The 20,859-nt window shown below is 38.0% G+C and overlaps 1 protein-coding gene across 1 annotated transcript; it reads right to left on the reverse strand.

Moving 5' to 3' along the window:
* Positions 1-524: 524 nt before the first annotated feature.
* Positions 525-19,566, reverse strand: LOC117291400. The gene is made up of 3 exons (XM_033773053.1): positions 19,353-19,566; positions 2,819-2,893; positions 525-553 (listed from the first exon to the last, which is right to left on the reverse strand). The coding sequence occupies exons 1-3, from the start codon at positions 19,558-19,560 to the stop codon at positions 525-527; spliced, it is 312 nt and encodes a 103-aa protein (XP_033628944.1). The 5' UTR covers positions 19,561-19,566.
* Between the last annotated feature and the right edge of the window lie 1,293 nt (positions 19,567-20,859).

Here is a 20,859-nt window from a genome sequence, read left to right on the forward strand (position 1 = left end):
TCACTGACTTGTAAATGATCTGCTTCATAAAAAATGTTCCACAAAAGAAAGAAAAAAGTTTGGTACTCAAACAAAAATATTGATGCAATAAGCACTTTACAAGGAGGATTGAAAATAAAGGCACTGGACACCATTGGTAATTACTCAAAATAATCATTTGCATAAAACCGTACTTGGTAATGAGAGCTGTTGATAGTATAACAAATTGTGAGAAACAGCTCCCTCTGAAGTAAATAGTTTTGAGAAAGAAGTAATTTCTCACTAAAATATTTGAAAATGATTTCAAGACCTCAGAATTTGATTTTGAGGTCTTTGAAATCAAGCATCTGAATGCACACAACTTGTGCTACAAGGGAATTTTTCTTCCATTATTCTCTCGCCAACTCGACGTCCAATTGAGCTCAAATTTTCACAGGTTTGTTATTTTAGGCATATGTTGAGATACACCAAGTGAGAAGACTGTTTTTTTGACAATTACCAATATTGTCCAGTGTCTTTAAAGACATCAGCAGGTGAAGAGGGTGCTATGGCAGACTTCGTACTTCAATCAATCCTGAACTCACAACAACAAAGATTGTTGCAAAATGAGAGACCCTTAATGAACAAGCTGCATAGCTCAGTTGGTAGAAAGCTTGTAAGGGTAAAGCCGCTGGCCTCTTCAGTTCGATGTCTTTGTTTGCCTCACAACCAAATGTACCCAAATCAAGTTTCGGTACCATAAGGAGTTTTATAGATAACGGCAATGTACTTACATCGTAAATACATCGTCTGCTGCTTGCTCGACCGATATGAGTGTTTGATTGACAACTTTCTCAAATGTTCCACAAGCTTTTAGTTCAGTCGAAGATTACCCCAACATTAGTTTGATACAGATAAACTTGAAGCCCATTCAGTAAAACAAATAAAGTAAATGCACCCAAGTAATATTCATGTCTTCACAAAGCTCGGGAAAGTGCTATGAGTATACAGTGATAACACACATTGGTGTATACGTATGGGTAAAAACAAAATTAATATTCTTCATCCCCGATGCAAATTTCCCAGTTAATAAATGCTTTAAGATTCCCAATAAAGAGTACTCCCCAGCCTGTGTTTAATTTGTCCGGAAGACTCGAAGAAATCTTTAAAGACAGTGCAAAGATTCAGCAGCAATCATCGTTTGGAATAAAAACTTAGAAAAACTGGGAACTTTCTCTCCTTACTTTACAGCAGCACACCCTCTAGAGGCCAGATAAAGACAATCCATACAATCGGTGTTGATGATGTCACACAGAAATCACACCCATGCCACTCATCATTAAGCCCTGTCAGTGTCACTAACAAATTGACGATCCCGGTGTCATTTTTTTGACATGATATTTAAGGGCTGGAGGGGCTTTTTAAGGAAATCCGATTGCTGAAAATTGACCATCTTTATGTCATGATGAATTCTCATGGGGGCTGAATGGGGTGGCTAATCCATCACAGGGTGCATTGAACTCTACCAAGACCAATCTAAAAAGTAATTTTTACTGGACAGTGGACGTAAGATGATGTCCATCTATTAAGATTTTACCCATAAAAGGCAAGGAGTACTCTATTATTGGTGTGGAGCGTGCACTCTGCACTTTGGTTAAGTATACTCATTTTGACAAATAAGAGGATGGAGAGGTGTCAAGAGACGGAGGGGGTTCTCTGCCGACTACCCTGAAAATAAGAACTGAGTAGGTTTACCGATAACAGCTGCGTGACTGAAATCTTGTATGTACTTTTTCTTGTTTTCAGGTAAACCTTTAATGTTTTTTCCCCCACTTTTTTTTCTTGTAAATCCAATGACCAATTGAGCTTAAACTTTCACTAATATGTTATTTTGCATTGTCACCCATATAACATCAAGGGAAGGCCTACGAGCGAGCCGGGACGTTACTCATCTTTCCATCCCAAAGAGCAATAGGTGGATAGGCAATGGATCATTCAGTGTTTTCGGGCCAACTCTCTGGAACAAATTACCACATACCATAAGATCCTCTCCAACAGTTTTTGCCTTCAAACGCAACCTAAAAATGTAATTATTCTAGTGTATTTTAATTGCTATTGTTTTTGTGTGTAAACGCAGTGATCATTTTTTGGGGATTGCGCTATAGAAGAGCTGGTATTATTATTTTTATTATTTTTTTATGCACATGTTGTGGATGCTGCTCTTCAAAAAATTACTAATATTACACATTTAAGGACCTACAATGTAAGTGTCAAGACCGTGACGGAACGCACACCCTGGTGATCAGAAACGCCAGAGCTGGAGTCCAGTGTGCTTGACCGCTCGGTCACGACACTCCGCCTTGTGGTTGATACCTGTAAACGTTTACACCCCACTGGAAAATTGATCAATTATTCAATGAACCCAGACAATGGGCTAGAATTTTCATTACGAGTTTATTAAGGGCACTGGACACTATTGGTAATTACTTTTAAAATAATTTTTAGCGTAAAAACTTACTTGGTAACGAGCAATTGAAAGCTGTTGATAATAAAACACTGTGAGAAGCGGCTCCCTCTGAGGTAGTGTAGTTTATCTGAAGGGGTAATTTGTCACTCCAATACTTCTAATCATGAAGCCCTCAAATTTGTGCAACACTGGTGTTTCTTCTTTCATTATTCTCTTGCAACTTCGATGACCAATTGAGTCAAAATTTGTTATTTCATGCTTTTGTTGGGATACATCAAGTGGGAATGCTGGTCTTTGACAAGAATTAACCGGGTCCAGTGCCTTTTAAAAAAATATGACAATTTTTTTGTTTAACACTGAAATGGGGGAGGGGGGGGGGGGTAGCACACATACCTTGCTCTCCAGAAGACCATCCATACAGTCCTCTTGTGATAGAACCGGGCACCCCTGGCTGGGGCATTCCTCGATCTGAAAGAAGCAAAAAGGTAGAAACAAATTGTCAAAAAAATATCAACTGACTGTTCGAAAACAGGTTTTCAATCCAGGTAACTCTAGCAGGCCAAGGTGTAATGTTGGCGCTTAGTTGTCAAACAAATTACTTCAGTGGATGTGAAAATTCCCCAAAAAGCAATACAGCGTTTTAACAATAACAGTGGTCCGCCGGCCAAATGCCAATTAAAACACCAGTGGACCACAGGCCAGTATGCTTCATTTGTAAAAAGGGCAAGGGCACCAAGGCATTTCCTCTTTGGTAAAGGGCAACCTATGAGGAGATTGTTAATTTCTCTTGGAGCATTCCAAGGGTAACAAGTCAATGACTAGGGGGCATGGGGGAAATCGCCTTTGATGCCTCCATGAAGTATCAGCATTCAAAGTCGCTCAGCTGGCTAGTTAAGTGTTGAAAAGCATCTCTATTTCAATTGAAATATGGCCAAGTGAAGTGAAAAAGCCGACAAAGGACCAGTGAAATGACAAGCTAATCGGTTCTGATGGCCAATCACTAAAAAAATTATAAAGGGGAAAACCCTCCAATAACATAATCACTCCCAAAACGAAAGCTGTTAATAAAATCACTTCAACATCATCACACCGGTTGATGGTTCCACTCCAACATCTGCCCAGTCCCCTGTTTGTTCCTTGGTTTATTACACAGCCTTGAGTTGAAGTGCATGTAAATAAATAACACATTGACTAATTTTGAAAAGCAATGACCTTGTAGTAAACCCTCACTTCACTTAGGCAAACTGTCTGCGAGTCTACATAATCAGTTCCCCTGGGGTACTGTACTGTATGGGGTACTGTACCACCTGACCAACAGAGCGTACATTACCATAGTGTTACATGTCATACAATAGGTAGCCAATGACAATTTCTTTTCTGGCGGGATCGAGTCCTCCAACCTCAGTTTAATTGAGATAAATGGTTCCTTCAACTTAAGCGCTAAGCCAGCACCAATCCTTCAAGCCAATTTACATCTACTACTATTCTCCTTCACTGGACTGCAAGGAGGCATTAAGGGATAGTGTACTCAACTAATTTTTGTTTTAGCCGAGTTTGAATAATAACCAGAGGACTATGGTGCCTTCTCATCTGACAGTTTTAAATACACGATCAAAATCTCACTCTCCCCTCCAATGTCAACACTCCTGACCAAACAACCTACTCCATTACTTTCTCCTGAAGACGAGCAGAGCAAGCCCGATACTTCACGGAGGCAACAAAGGCGATTACCTCTAGGGCCCCCTGGTCATTGCCTTGATGCCCTTGAAATGCTCCTATAGCAATTTCCGAATAGGGCGCCCTTTACTAAGGAGAAAATGCCTTGACGCCCCTGCCCTTCAAAAAAATAAGCATACAGGCCTGCCTAATCCATTACTTTCTCCTGAAGACGAGCAGAGTACACTGTTCGAGTCCACGCCGGCTCGTAGCACAGCCAACACTTTTCCTAAGAGCCTTTCACTTTTCCCAAAATGTCGCATACACAAGTTAACAAGGTATAATTAACTTCCTACTAAGGACTCCACTACATCATAGACCTACATGATTACAGTTGACTTTTCTCGGGTGACTCGGCAAAGTTTCTCACCAAAATGTGCGCAGATTGACCGGTAGTCTGTTTAGTAAAAAAAAAAACTACATAGACCGATTACCAGCTAAGCTATTTCAAACGTACTTCGTTGGAGCGAGGGGAAGGTGTCACACAATGTCTGTTGAACTCTGATATTAAATCCCAATCAAGAGACAATGATGAGAAACTTCACACCAGGAAAAAAAGAAAGCCAAGAATGTAATTACGTCAGGACTCTCGTTCATTCAACTTTCAATATTATCATAAACTTTATTGCGCCAACACTTGAAGTATTTTAGACAAGCTAAAAACATTATTGGATAGAAATTTAATATTAAATTCAGATCTTTAATATGACAAAGCACTCATTTGTAGTTGCTTACTTAACCCAGTGAGAACACCAGGGAATTGATGGACGTGACAAAGTTTTTACAAGCACTAATTAATTCACTCTAAAATGAAAAAAAAAAGTGGGGAAAAAGTCTGTGTTTGCAGTGAAATTCTAAGCGGTCATCGACTTGATAAAATATAGGCACTGTCCTAATGATTTGCGTGGTTTATAGGAATCTTGTTTTCACACTGGAAGTAGAGGTAAAAAAATCCGGACAATGTAGAGGACAGAGTGAAAACAGCCTGAAGGCGAATGGCATTGGGCTTATTGCTCTGCCTATTGTTGAACTTGGGAAGCTTTTAAAAATCGTGTATCGTAATGATGCGCAGCTCTATTAGAATAAATACCAGGTATAACATCCAACCCCTTCTAGATGTCCGGAGGGTAATGCTAAAAACACAATTGCCGTCCCGGGGCCCTGGCAATCAATGAAATATAAAGAGCGTCTACACATCACTCATAGTGTAAGGGTAAAGTGCTCGTGGGTAGCGGACGCGGCTTTGCAATGCTTACGAAGTTGTGCAATGGGCCACTACTTATTTGTATTTCCCAGTTTTGCGCTTCTCTCTCCCTTTTCACAGTCGGACTGTGGTTGATTCCAGTCCCCTCGGGGGGTTAGAGTCGTCTTGTCACTGGATTGTATATGTATGGGACGCACTACATGGCTTATTAGTTCATAAGGTGTGTGTAGGTTAGCCACATTGCACAATCATGCTACACTCTTGGGGAGGGGGGGGGGGGCGGAGACACATACACCATAGGCCTACTCAGGTCATTACACTTTTAGATTCATGGGCGCTGTTTTTGCAATGAGAATAGATCTGGTGGAGTGTTAAACACATGCTCACCTAGGCAGAATATGACCACGTAGGACAGATTGAATTGACAACCACGGTGTCGGGGTACTTGACCTTTGCAATGTCCCCCCTCCACAAATACATCTTTCCCCCCCAAAAAAAAAAAAAAAAACTGAGGTGAAAAACCTTGAGTGGGAAAATATCTATTTACATTATATCTGTCGGTGTTAATTAGTGGAATGCCAGGCTGACCCTCCTTGTGAGAGAGTGCGACGGACAATTGAAGATTCTATGCGGCGACTAACGGCAAATCGAAGCGGAGAAAAAAGAACAGTTGACCTCCCATATCGTGTATTGTGCACCTATTAAGTGATCAAATTCACCAGCACCTCAAAGTCCACAGGAAATATACAGGAAATAAGTATTGATTGTTTCTTAACTTCGGGATGGAGATTCTGTAAGCTGAGACCAGAATGATGTAACTTAGTGCTTGTTGGACTTCCTAACTATTTGGATTTTTTGTGATAAAGGCCAGTAGAGAAAGCTCCTGATTACTGGTTGATTGGGTCTGAGTTCAACTTCTAGAAATGTTGAAGCAATCAGTGTCTTTTAATGGAATACTTCTTGGGTGAATATAAGAAGGGGGCCGGGTAACGAGCAGACTTGGTATCAAGTCAGTTTCGGTGTCCTCAAGCTTATTCCACTAGGGTTGGGTTTTTTTTTTTGGGGGGGGGGGGGGTGGGGGAAGATTGAAATAAAAAATAAAAAACCTTTTACAATCTTTCTTACAAATTATACTATAATTGATAGTGGACTTGTCAAGTCTGAACCAGTAGCCAATACTCAAATCCAGATGAGACACTGTTTACTTGCCCTAAATAATAAGTTAGAAAATAGTTTCTTCTAGTTTTTAAAAAAGACTATTCTAGGGTTGCTAGGGTTGAAACGTCAGGCCATTGACTTTCCCCACAAAATTATAAGCATGCATAACAAATGTTTCACTGAATTTATGTATGATTTTTTTGTTAAACCTATATATAAGGGGAAAAAAGACAGTTTGGAGGGGAACAAAAACCTCTTGGGTTTAGTTTTCTGTTGAAACTTCTGAATTCTTTGCAGAAAGAACTTTCCCGTATGTAACGCAGCCATCTTTGTTTAAACTGATATGAGTGCTTTAATCGTTCCATAAAAGGGGACAGCCTATGGGGGAAAAGGGAGAATTGAAAGGACCTTTTGTTCAGGAGTACTGTTCGGTAAGATCACACATAATTTCTTTATTCAATATTAATCGTCTTTTCAGAGGTGGAATTATTATATGCTAAAAGTGCATATCCTGTCAAGCGCAGTGGAGTGCTGTGTGATAGGAAATATTTAAAAAACTCAAGAAATTTCAGCACTTTGAACATGAAATGTTCATCTTTTTTTTTTTTTTTTTTTTTTTTTTTTTTTTTTCTTTTTTTTTTTGGAAATTCTGAATTACAAAAAAATAAAAATGTATCCTGCTAATTTGTGTTGCATTGGTACATCCCAAAGTCAATAGTTTTTCAATTCTGCAATAGTTCTGTAATATTATGGAAACGTTATGTGTTGAATTGGGTGAAAATGCCCTCCCATAATAACAACATTGTGGGTTGTTTGAACGTGTGCTATATTTATGACATTCTATGAGTGTATACTAAACATGTATAAAATAGATTGTGCATGAAGGATATTGGCACTTAGTGTACTTTTTGTGACACTTTTTGGAATATATAAAATAGATTGAATGACCTTAGAACTGAAAGAGTTAATTATGAAGATAAATGAAAAACAAACAAAATATGCCAACAACAATGCAGAAAGTACATGCACAATTGTGAAAGATTAATTTTTCATTTTTAATTGACTTCTACTTACCGAGGGCAGGTTTTTTTTTTCATTAAAGAATAAAACTTAAATGAAAGTTTATAACTATAAAATTTCTGAGTCAACTGCGCCACAGATTGACCCTTGCCAAAAGCAAAAAGCCAACGTCACCTTCAAAGGCAGTGGACACTATTGGTCATTACTCAAAATAATTATTTGCATAAAAACTTACTTGGTAACCAGTAATGGGGAGATGTTGGTAGTATACAACAATTTGAGAAACGGCACCCTCTGAAGTAATGCAGTTCTCGAGAAAGAAGTATTTTTTCACAAAATTTCTGTCTATCAGGACTTTTCTTTATAAACTTGCTCTAGTCGTCTTCAGGAATTCTCTCCTCAAAACATTGACCAGACTTTGATCACGAACGAGACGAGGAATAAATGGACTCCATGTCAGCAGTTAAGTAGCACTAATTCACGTCCAAGTACAGATTATCCACACATAGTATCACTACCTCTAATTCAGCACCTTTTAACCAGCAAATCAACTTCTGATTGACATTTTTTTCAGGGTATTCAAAGCAAGCAAATCAAACAGCCGTACTATTTATTCTGCACTAAGTGAGCAAGTGAAATAAAGCAAGAGAGAAAGAAGTGAGCTGACATTAAAAAGTGGACACAACTTACAGTTTCATTTTTAACTGAAGCAGAAACGTAGCAGCGTGATACGTGAACGATTCGCTTTTTTACGGAATCAAATAGCAACAATTTGTCAAAGTTTCTCTTACTTAATCCTATGTAAATAGTAGAAGTATAGAACACAACTACAGTGTGAAACTTTCATATCAAAAGGTGGTCAGATATTTTTTTTAATCATACAAATTTCTGGTACAACTTTGTCCACGCAGGAAGGATAATTCCTAAAGTAGGAGTTCACAACAGATTCAAATTTTTGGGAATACATTTTTGTTTGTAACCACAATACTTCAAAGTGAGAGTTTTCGCAAATGCTTTCGAAAGCTGCTGTAGGCTTCTAACCAAAACAGTTTTTAAAAAAGGGGGGGGGGGGTAGTGTACAAATAATTTGAATTCAAGCAAATAGATATTATGAACACAACATCATTTCAGTAGGGCGCCCTCACCTAGCGGTCAAAATGAGGTTGTTCATTGGCCAGAAAATCCTGTACGCTGCACATACAAATCTGTGCGTTTTGATTGTTTCATCAATGTTTTACCTCTAGCATGGTGGCTGGGTGACCTCATTGCATAAGGTATATAAAAATATTGTATGATTTCTTCAAATTGGGCAAAGATTGCCATTCACAAAGTATGATCTCATCTAATACCAAGAATTCACTCAAAGAAAATAGATTCCTCATATTGAAATTTAAGTTTTCATATTTTGTGGTCATGAAGCTAACGTTGGATCATGAAGCTAACATCCTAATGTGAAAGCAGTGTTTACATGGCAAACACTGTTTGCATGACAAACACTTAGTAGAAGAGGGAATCGTCTACATTTTATGCTAACAAGCCCCTAAGGCGTCTTAGATCCCTTGTCATGCAAAGTGGTGTGGATCAGACTGATCAGCCCACAATTCCTTCGCTTAGATTCGCTGCATTTTTTCTTTTCTTTTTTTCTTTAAAGGCACTGGCTGGTAATTACTCAAAATAACTTAATAGCATAAAACCAACTTGGTAATGAATGAGCAACAGAGAGCAGTTGATGGTATAAATCATTGTGAGAAATGACTCTCTCTCTCTCTCTCTCTGAAGTAACATAGATTTTGAGAAAGAGGTAACTTCTCACTCAAGTATATAGACTGCAGGCCTGAAGCCTTTTATTAGGCATTTGAAAGCACATAAAGTCGTGCAACGAGGGTGTTTTTTCCCCAAATATTCTCTTGCAACTTTGATGACCATTCACAAGATTGTATGCATATGTTGAGATACACCAAGTGAGAAAACTGGTCTTTGACAATTACCAAAGGTGTCCAGTGGCTTTATCCTCTACTAATATACAACTGTAGATAACTACAACAAAACTCATCATAGAAACTTAATTTTCAAAAGGTGTTTGCATTTTTCAGATATCACCTAATAACATGGCACAAACAATTGAGAAACTAATTTTCTTTTAATTAAGATATTTGGAGTAGAGCTTGTTCTTACAATTGGTTGCATTTGTGCAAAAACGTCTTCTTGGTTTGGCAAAAACCTTTCACACAAATCATTCACACATTAATGCTCCTTCAAAAACTGTAGTGTCTCACAGTGTACTTGTTTTATGTAGCTATGTCCAGGCTATTATTTCAAGCGAGAATTAGCATTTGCTAACTGCTTACCAACAAAAGTGACCTACAGTATAAATGCAAACAATAGTTAATGGCAGGACGTTTCGACCCTCGCAGAGTCTTTCTCAAAGGCTCTACCGGGGTCTAAATGTCAGGCCATTAACTATTTTTTTGCTATTTTAAGCAAGATCAGAGATACAATGTTTTGCCAATTTTCAAACCTGCGCGAAACGTAAGTGCTATGTCAAGAGACACAAGGTTTTTGCACTAACAAGAATTTTTTTATTTTAACATTTTGTATAAAGATACAAAATTTCTTCATGAATTTAAAAACTTTTGGTAAAGGGTGGCTGTGCTGAGCACTGTAGACATTATTTTGTTCAAATTCGTTGACAAATACTTATTCCAATAACTGAAACCAAACAAAGAAAAGCAAACTCAGACAGGCAATTCTTTGGACTCGCCAATTCTGTCCAATCCTTTACCTACCGACCAGGTGTGCTCAGGCTTCTTAGCTAACACTTGGGTTAATTTTTAACAGTAGTTCCTAGCCAAGAGTGTATGGGCATACCTTTGGGGAAACATTGTGTTTGTTTTGTGTAATACAGCATCAAATTATGTGTACTTGATTGTCTACAGATACCCTACGTTCCAGTACGACGGTGGTATTTTTTCACCGATAATGTGAAAATTACTTACGGTTAAACTGTGCATGTCTGTAGTACGTTAGTAATTTGAAACACAATAGAGCTTTTTTTTTTTGTAAATAGATATCAATGCAAATGTAGGCTCTATAAAGTACAGCTGATGGGGGCATTTATGGAAACGATACGATGACAAATAAACAGTTGCACTGTTAATAACCTTAGCCTTGGTGCACGGATCGCCAAAGTGATAAAATAAAACTAACAAGTTTCACCCTTTTTCAAAATGGATCCTTCTTTTCATCACCATCATAATGTTATGAGTAGGCCATTCTATTCACAACAAAGGTAATATATTTCAGGCATGGTGAAGCGCCTGAAACGTAAAGCACTGATTTTTTAGTGTACTGACCATTCAGAAGTTCCCCATGCGATTGCATTTGATTACCAACCCCTCTACAGAAAATAGAACATCCTGGACCAATCCAAAATGGTAATAGGTATGGGTGACTACACTAGGCAGCGGGGTCAAATCGATATTCAAACATTTCCAAACTGATGCAGCGATCTACTACAATGGGCCTCAGTTTTTAGAAGAGGCGTATTAGAAACATTGAGATTTGTTTAGTCTATAGAAATGTAAAGGCAGGGAAAATGTAAATGTGTACCTTAATGTTCAACAAATTATCATGTCCGATAATAAAGGAATTATCATGTCCGATAATAAAGATAGCAGTATATCGATCATGTCAACTGATCAGGCATTTTGGTGCTTATATAGAGTTTGTAATTTTAACTCCAACTAGCAATACCTGACTTTTACTAACCAAAAAGATCTCAATTGAAAGTGAAATGGTTACTTGGTATTAAAAGAAAACTTCATCACAGCAGTGGCCAAATTAAGAATTTTTTTACAGAAACAGAAGCTAGACATATTTTATATTTATAAAATACATAATACAAATGCAAATGAAAACACAAATAAATATCAAATATAGATATGTACTGGTCATGGCAATGCACTGACAGAAAATTATGTGCACATGTTGAGATTCACAAAGTGAGAAAACTGGTCTTTGACAATTACCAATAGTGTCCAGTGTATTTAAAGGAACACCTAGCCTTGGATCGGACAAGGGGGGTCTATAAAAAGCATTTGTAACCGTTTGTTATGAAACCATATGGTTAGAAAGATGTTTTAAAAGTAGAATACAATGATCCACACAAATTTGCCTCGAACACGGTCGGCCATTATTGGGGGCCAAAATTTGACTCCCATAAATATCCGACCGTGTTAGTCGCCGATGTAACAGGAAAACTGTGCAATTTCGAGGCATTTTGGACAACATCTTTCTAAGCAATGCATTTTATTAGAAATGCTTACAAACGCTTTTCAAAGACCAACTCGACCGATCCAAGGCAATGTGTTCCTTTTTTTTTCTTTTTTTTCTTTTTTTTTTCTGAAGTCACATCCCATTCACGTGTTTTATTCTAATAAGTTCCTCTTAAAAACATGATACTGTTGACTACACAGCAGTTCATGTCAATTTCCTGTATCAAGTCAACCCACTATGACCTAACCAGGTCAAGGCTTCGACCCAGTGACCCCACTAAGGTCAGACAAGCCAATGTTTGGTAATTCAATACAGGCAATACAAAGTTTATAAGCTGTGGTTACAGACAAGGTACACAAAGTGTGTGGTTTGACTTCAGTGGCCAGCGTAATAATACATGATGGTTCAGTCTGTGAAACCACACATACTATACCTAGGACCTACATGTGGAGGCGCCTACTCTGGTTAAAACGTTTTTCACACATTCAATCCCGAAGCTGGCATTCTTGTGACAGTCCTGCCAAGCTCTGACTACATTAGGAGCAGATGGGTTACACACTTAAAGATGTCCAACAACAACCATTTATATTATAAATAATATTATTTGTGTTAAAGTCCTTTGATAACTACTCAAAAAAAAGACCGATCATACAAATTACTTGGTAAAAAGCACTAGGGAGCTCAAAATGACCCCTTTAAATTGTTCGTTTTGAGGGAAGGAGGTAATTATTCACCTCAAATTTTACTCCGATCATGATGAGTGTATACCTTTGGTAATTACTCAAAAGATTACTGACCATTTAACTCACTTGGTAAACAGCACTGGAGAGCTGCTAACTATATATAACAATGTTGAAAACGAACCCCCCTTGAATTCATGTGTTTTAGAGAAAAGGATATACAAAATTTGAATTTGAGAAAGGCTCCAGGTATTGCCTTTCTCGGGCATCTTAAAGCACGTAATTCTATGTTTTTGTCTTCCGTCATTTTCTGCAACTTTGCCAATTGAGCCCAACTTTTCACAGGTATGCTGTAAAACTGTGTGCTGGAGTACACAAAGTGAGGATATTGGTCTTTGACATCTACCAAAAAGTATATCTTGCATAGATCGTTTATGTCAAATCTTGTTTTGCATATGGCTACCGGTCTTTGACAACTACCAAAAAGTATAACCTGCACTTAAGCCTTATATACATGTACTCAGAACCCGGCAACAAAGGTCATCATGGGCTCCATTTAATGTTGGCCCCCACTGTCAACATTCATTACATTATGGACTTCCTATTAAGTTCCTGCTTTTCATTTAAAAAAAGAATTCTTGAAAAAAAAACAAATTGTGAGAGAATCAAATAGCGCCCCCTACTGTTCAGAAATTTCCAATCACAATTGTTTTAGTTTATACTCAAATTGTGTTAAAACACAATTTGAGTATTAAAGTATCAAACAGAAATATTCATCCACGATCATTTGTTTAATTTTGAGGAGGTTGAGAACATTACGAAAAGTTGTTTTCAAAGGTGGGTGTGCAAATATTTTTATAAATAACAAACATCTTTTACTACTATGTCGCATGAAATGCATGAAATGAGATTTGTTTTACAACTGTGCAATCATTATTCTCTCGCAACTTCTACAACCAATTGAGTCAAAATTTTCACATGCTTGTTATTTTATGCTTATGTTCAGATACACCAAATGAGAACTTTGACAATCACTAATGGTGTCCAGTGCCTTTAACTCTACCTACATGTAGTTACTTTTAGACCCAGCAAGACAGAAAACTATGACAGTTAATCAATAGTACTTTGTTCAAACAATAGGACAATAATGTCTGAACTTGGTGTATTGTCTAGACCTAAGTACATAAAGATGCACAGACGCCAAGTGGTCTCTCTATGGAGGTTTTTTTCTTTCTCTCTTAATACGTAGGTGTGAAACTCCACTTTATTTAGGTTAGACCTTTTCAAGAGGCAATTAATTGAGCCCTAGAAAGAAAAAAAGTGAGAGCGAGGTAATTGTTGCTTTACTGTCTGCCTTTCATTGGAGTAAGAGTTTGCTGAGGTCGATATGATTTGGGTCAGTGATAGACATAAGGGATATTGACTGAGTCAACATTGACAACATAGTTGCTACAAATTAGCAAAGCGGACATTAGTTGGGTTGAAGGCGCAGTCACTTAGTCTTATGCTCCTTATTCACATGGATATGTTTTCTCTGTTTTAAATGGAATTCCGTTTTTTGTTTGCCCTAAAATAAAATAAAATCTGTTTGTTTTCTAACCCCCCCCCCCCCCCCACGAACAAACAAAAATTAAAAAATCTAAATTAAATGGATATATATAACCATACAATAACACCCCAGATTGCAGGGCTTTTAAAACGAAAAATAAATGTTAATAATTGGGCTTCATGCTCGCAATTTTTCAAGCTTGCATGCTTTCGTGCTTTGTGCTCACAGTTTTTTTCTCAATAGCCTATCACATCCATGTATCTTTCTCGAAAACTACGTTACTTCAGAGGGAGCCGTTTCTCACAATGTTTTATACTATCAACAGCTCCCCATTACTCGTCACCAAGTAGGGTTTTTATGCAATTAATTGTTTTGAGTAATTAACAATAGTGTCCACCGCCTTTAAAGAAGGGATCAAATATTGTTGAAAAGAGATGCTGTTTACCGCAGGGGGCTAAAATTTTACCCAGGAGTAACCAGTTATTTTTGTGTGGGGCCAATATTCAAGACCGGACAAATCTTCTGGTCGTGTGCTTTTCAATAGAATATAATAATAATAATAATAATAATACCTTACAGTGTAATATCTTGAACAAAAATAAATTATTTTCAAATGTTGATTTTGAGTATGATAAATACTTTTAGGTTCTATTAAGTAATGAAGTATACCTACATACATGTAATACCCATACGTATGAATTGTGAGACCTAATTCTGATAGCACCATGTAATGTTCGATAAGTGCACTTTTCGATAAGTGCACTGGGTTCTTTTACATGCGTTACATAACACATGGGACCAACAGCTTAACGTCCCATCCGAAGGACGAAGCTTAAGGACACAAGTGTCACGGCTGGGGATTCGAACCCACACTGATCCAACTTCTTATAAAACTAACCCAATGTATCGGCCTACCATCATCAGAACTTAAGAAGCAGAGGTTAAACAAGGTTGCATTACAAAGTAAACCTAATAATCAGAGGTTTTCTTACAAAAAGTGCTTTCAAAATAAGTCTCCAACAACTCCCAAACCATAGGTAACACACCTACATGAATATTGTATGTTTTGACATTTCTATGTATTTTCCCTAACCCGAATGCTAACCCTAGTGTGTAGGCAAGAAGAAGCTATCAGAACATAGACTTGTCAAAACATAGGGGCGACAGAACACAGAGCAGTCATACCATAACAGTCAGCTTTGTACATTCTTTTTTCTGTCACTGCTTCAAACTTTTTTTTTTTTTTAATCATGCACAGGGGATATTTGTTATCTGTGTAAACTCTACTTCACTTCTCTTCCACAAGACATACCTATAGACGTAAACACTTTCATTTTAATTCGATAAAAGGGAGGGCAGATTGTATCCAGCCCTTAGACTTCTCGCTTTTATACAGCCAGTCACCTTTTGTCCCGGGCCTATTGTCACTCCGAAGAAGACAAAAGGGAGGGAAGCGAAAGCTCTACAAATTCAAACCCTATTAATTTTGATGTTATTTGGGTGACCTTTTATCCGGTTGTGGTTGTTGGTGCTGGCAAATGGCTTTTATGCTTTGATCAAAACCTCATGGCTCGTTGACCTGATCGGGCGAAGAGCTTCATCTCTTAATTTTAAGAAGGATTCCTGGGCCACTAAGAGGCTTTGTGTCGATATCCCGTGAGAGTGAGAGAGTGAGAGGTAGCGAGTCTATTAGATTGTTATAGGGGTTCTTGTGTTCAATCTGATACTGTAAGCTTAATGCGGTTACCGACCCTCTTGGAAGCTCTCTATTGCCAGCTGATTAATACATGTAAACATCACCTCCATGACATTTTGTACCTACTTCACAGCAGAACATATTTTTCCTACCATTATTTGCCCAGATTATGTGGTGAGGGAAAAGTATTGCAAAGGCTTTGCAGGCCTGGAATTTCATCTTTGAAAGGGAGAGGGCCTTTTTTTATTTTGCAAAGGGAACCTTCAACAGCTCTCCATTGCTCGCTACCAAGTAATTTTTTATGCTAACAGTTATTTTGAGTAGTTAATAGTGGCCAGTGCCTCAAAGCATTTCTTCTTTTACCTCTGAAAGGTAACGACATGTATTGTAGGAGGAAACAAACTTAACACAAGAGGGCCTTTGCACAAATTTTTCAGAGAATATTGTGCGGTTTGTGTAGAAAGCGGTGAGCCCATTCATGAGTGCGCAGACGCTAATTGTACACGCATGCCTGCCAACCTCATTGGTCGATCAACACGATTCATGTCAGCATTGAAAAAGATGATAATTGTGAAGCTTTAGGCCTATAAGCCTCTATACGGTTTTATACAGCCGAACGCAAGGACATACATGTAGGCAGGTAGAAAACAGCACTTTCACTGGCTGCGATTTCTATGAGTGCTTGTTGCTAGCCCTCCGTGAGAAACAGTCCCATCAAAATCATTCAGACTTTGATAATAAGGTTTGGCTGTTTGGCCTCAACTCCAAGTACCTATTGGTCAAGATTGTGTAATTACTGAACTCATCATAACACTTTTCAGGTAAAACCCAGGATAGAAACTTGGAGGAATATGAAACAATTCAAATTTATGAAATTATTTGTGCAATTACTGAATTCATCATGCTCTTTTTAGGTCAAAACTGGGGAAGGTTTGGAGGAATTTAAAGTAGTTAAAATGTATGAAACATTTGTCAAGAAATGACTGGGTGATAGCGAGCACAGCAACAACACTGTGTCGTTGCGTCTAGTCAGTGACACAAAGTACAGTACATGACAAACAGTGATTCAACTTTTCATTCAATTTGTTTGCAATAAAAATCCTTGTGAAAAATCTTTACCAATATATGCCAGAGGTAATCTGGAGGAATATTTGCAAATAAATAGTTACCAGCCTGACATTTCGACCCTAGCAGAGTCTTTCCCCAAGGCCAAAGGAAAAATATTTATCTAAGATGTCATATTACACAGGGTTATAGGCTGGATTGTTCAACTGTGAAAGGATATATGGGTTTCTAACATTCAGAACCTTGAAGTGTTTCTAAGACATAGTTCAAGGTCGCAATGTTGCTGAAAACCGATCATATTCTGGGATTGTATGTTCTGGTGAGAGAAGACGTGTACGAATTTGACCTGGTGAGAGCATGTGTCAGTGTTTATTAGAATGTGGGTAGGACGGGTATACATGAGGCACTCATGTTGGAAAGCGTTTAAAGGAATCAAGTTCCTAGCTACGTGACACACTTATCATGCTTACAACATCAACTCTCTCTTATATCGACCCTCTTTGCTTCTAGTACTTCCTAAATTCATCAACAAAATAGCAACAATTTCGTAACCACAGAAAGGTCTTGAACTTTGGTCTTGAAGGGGCACTGAATAATGCACTTTCTATGAGAAATATGTATAGTTGATATTGCAGCCTGCACAAACCACTAACGACAATTATACCACAATCTAAGAGTGATTTGGGTTTACAAAGTTAAGACTGGATGTAAGACAACACAACAAGAAAGTCTTAGGGCTTTGTCACACCATAGAGAAAGGACCTTTCTCTATGGTCACACGAGGCAACTTTTACAGGCAATTTGGACGCAACTTTGTACAATATACATGTATAGTGTATGTTTACGATTCAACCCTTTTTTACAAAAATATACAAATAGATTCACGATCCATCGAAGGTGACATTGCCCAGAGCAATGGCTCAAGCCACTAATCCTCACTACAGATCACTCATTCATAATAGTCAACCAAGTGGGCAGTAAGCACCATTTAAAGAACACTAATTATGTCATCAGAGTTTTGCCATGGGGGGTTGTTACAACTGAAAAGATGACCTCGGCAGAGGGGGGGGGGGGGGGGCAATTTTTGAATCGGTAATTATTATGTCGTTCTGGTTTGGCCAAATCAGATTTTTTTATGATGGAAGATTAATGAGCACTTAAAGATCAATCTGAACAAAATTAAAACTATATACTATTTGGTTTGCGGTAAAACCATGTGTGTACATGTATTTTCTTGCCTTGTAGGTTATGTTCTTTTGAGAACAACTGTCTTGCTTTAAATTCTACTACCGTGGAGTAGATTTTTGGAATTCTGGAGAATTCTAATTTTCTGAAAAGAACTGTCCTGCGGAAGGTAGGAAATTGACAGGTAGGTTATGTTCTTTTGAGAACAACTGTCTTGCTTTAAATTCTACTACCGTGGAGTAGATTTTTGGAATTCTAGAGAATTCTAATTTTCTGAAAAGAACTGTCCTGCGGAAGGTAGGAAATTGACAGGGACTACTACTTCAGCTTTAGTGGATCGAGGGGGCTTCTCGTTATAAACTTCACTACTGGGAAATTGAGTACATACAAATGTAATTGATCTCAACTTCAAAATTATTGTTCATTTGTTATGAGGTAAACGAGTGTGCAATGATTGCATATAATTCAGTAAAATTGATTCCCTAAGCACCTCAGAATCGGAACAGTATGCTGTGATGTCACACTACGGACTCGACATGATCAAAACAAGACAATGGAGAATGCATAGCAACGAAGATAAACAACCTTCATCCAGTCTGTGTTGAACAAGGACTGGTTTATTTCTTGCACGTTTGTTTGCTATGAAAAAAAAGCTGGTTGGCTGGATTTCCTTTCAGAGCGGACAACTCTCAAAAAATATTTCATGGTGTTAAACTTGGAAAATACCCACTCCTAAAATAAGCGGCATTCACAAATTGGTTTGAAGTACAGCATGTTTTGATCGCATAGCATTTTGATAATCATTTCACTTTGGAGTAATGTGGTTATATGGAAAAAGGATATCAGTTTTTATCCTCCAAAATTAGAATTTGAGAAACGTACCTGTCAGAAACAATTCTCAGTTCCTCAGATTGTGTCTTCAAATTACGAACTATTCTTACTGCGTGGACAAAACGACACTGTATTTTCACCAATTGGCCAAATGGCCAGTTGGCGATACAATCTTTCTCAATATACCACCTTTTGAAATGAATTTCAGATTTTACACTTTAAAAAACCTTTATATATATATAAAATTTATAAAATTTAAAAAAGACATCTACATAGAAATGCAATCCAAGGAATCAAAATGGTCACCAGTATTTTCTTTCCATCGTGCCAAGTCAGTTGATATCTGTCTGACTATTCATTACAAGCAGCAATGCATAAAAACCCGATGAACACCTATCCAGTGAATACCTATCATTTCGGACATTGACATGATTGATATGGAAACGCAAGAATAATACACAGACAATTTTTTCATCATAACTGTCAGAAAAACGTCCACAAAAACAATAATGAAATACAGAATCTGCCACCCTACTGATAAAACTCACCATGCATCCAGCCACAGCTCGCACCATGCGTTTTATGTTGTGCACGTAGCATCTCTAATAAATACTGCTTTGCCCACCCTGAGCGATCCTGACAGTAAGGTGTCCAATTGTTCATCAACGCTGGGTTGGACTTTGACAACCATCTCCTCCGCCGCATCTTGGGCTGGTAACCTGGCCGACTCAGCGGTAGCATGGATGAAGGATCCATTGTGTCTCCGGCAATACAAAGGTCGGTTATTCAACTGCCAGCTCTGCCAAGCACCACCCTGATAATATGCACTATTTCTGGGAGTATCAAGCTAATTAAACTTCCATATCAAAGATCTTGGAGACTCAAAAACAACGACTACCAGCAGAAAACTACAGCCAAACTAAATTAATGTTAAGTGCTACTTTATTAAGCCTTGAATTGTGCTGAATCTTAATTTGCAAGATTACGAGCACTCATCAGTGACCTAATCCTCACTCAAAAATATAAATGGTTTTATGACTTAATGACTATGAGCAGACAGTTTCATAAATTGTCAAGGATGACACAAAGTCAGAGTTGCTGGTAAATCTTCGGATAATACAAAAGCAAAACAGGTCTGGGAACAATTTGATCAAATTAATTTTTGTTCAGCGAGTATTTTTCCCTGAGAGAATTCTCGTAATGATTTTTTTATAATCAGTTGTCAACCACTCTTATGCAAGAAGTATCTTTACTCCAACTTTAAACGTCCCGCCGCAACATCAAACTATCTCAGTCGTGAGGAAATGGTAACACAATGAACGTCTCTCACCAACTCGATGTCACATGCAGAAGTTCACCAAGGGAAACCTATCGCTAATCAATCACGTACAAATGAAGATCGTCTTTCTGTTGTTGTTGACTGTATTACTCTTCCACATTACACGTTGTATGTTAATTGTTGACTCCCCAAGACACAAAATAAACTTGCTGAATGCTACTTGAGTCAATTTTAATCCCATAAACTGACAACAGTAAAAATGGGTTTTGGGGGTAGAGTCCTGTACAATGTACGCCTAGCTCTACGAATCTGACTCAGATGCAGTTTGATTATTGTCAGCCCGAGAAAAGACAATGGAGCCCGACAAAAGACAAAGCCAACGATACAAATGAGTCTGCACAACAATTGACGCCAGTGACGAAGCTCTGAGGGAACGCATCAAGCATATCAAGCAACCAACCATCACACTAATTCCTTGTCACTGTCATGGTCACTGCTCTATGGAAACAAAGTGTTGCATACTCTTGCTCTGGTAGTTGAGTAGCCTCAATTAGGCAGATTTATGGGATAAAGACATCTTTCGCAGCTATTATTTGCCTTGACAGCGACAGGTGTTTTACATTGTGTTTTCTCTCCCCATCAGTGGCCTTATCTAAGTACACCTCACTTATTCAAATGTCATTGCACCGTTGCCCTCTTCCAACAAGTCAGTATATTATGGGATCATGAATGAATTATCTGGACCTGCCTGTGATGTAATTACTGGTTGACCGTAA

Source organism: Asterias rubens, chromosome 6, assembly GCF_902459465.1.
Source record: "Asterias rubens chromosome 6, eAstRub1.3, whole genome shotgun sequence".
Lineage (NCBI taxonomy): Eukaryota > Metazoa > Echinodermata > Asteroidea > Forcipulatida > Asteriidae > Asterias > Asterias rubens.

Bases quoted from the DNA above. Each gene is read 5' to 3' on its own strand.
- LOC117291400 (XM_033773053.1), bottom strand. From the start codon at position 19,560: ATGGATCCTTCATCCATGCTACCGCTGAGTCGGCCAGGTTACCAGCCC. The intron at 2,894-19,352 runs GTGAGTTTTATC...TGCTTCTTTCAG, and splicing joins GAGCTGTGGCTGGATGCATG to ATCGAGGAATGCCCCAGCCA. The intron at 554-2,818 runs GTATGTGTGCTA...TTGTGAGTTCAG, and splicing joins ATGGTCTTCTGGAGAGCAAG to GATTGATTGAAGTACGAAGT.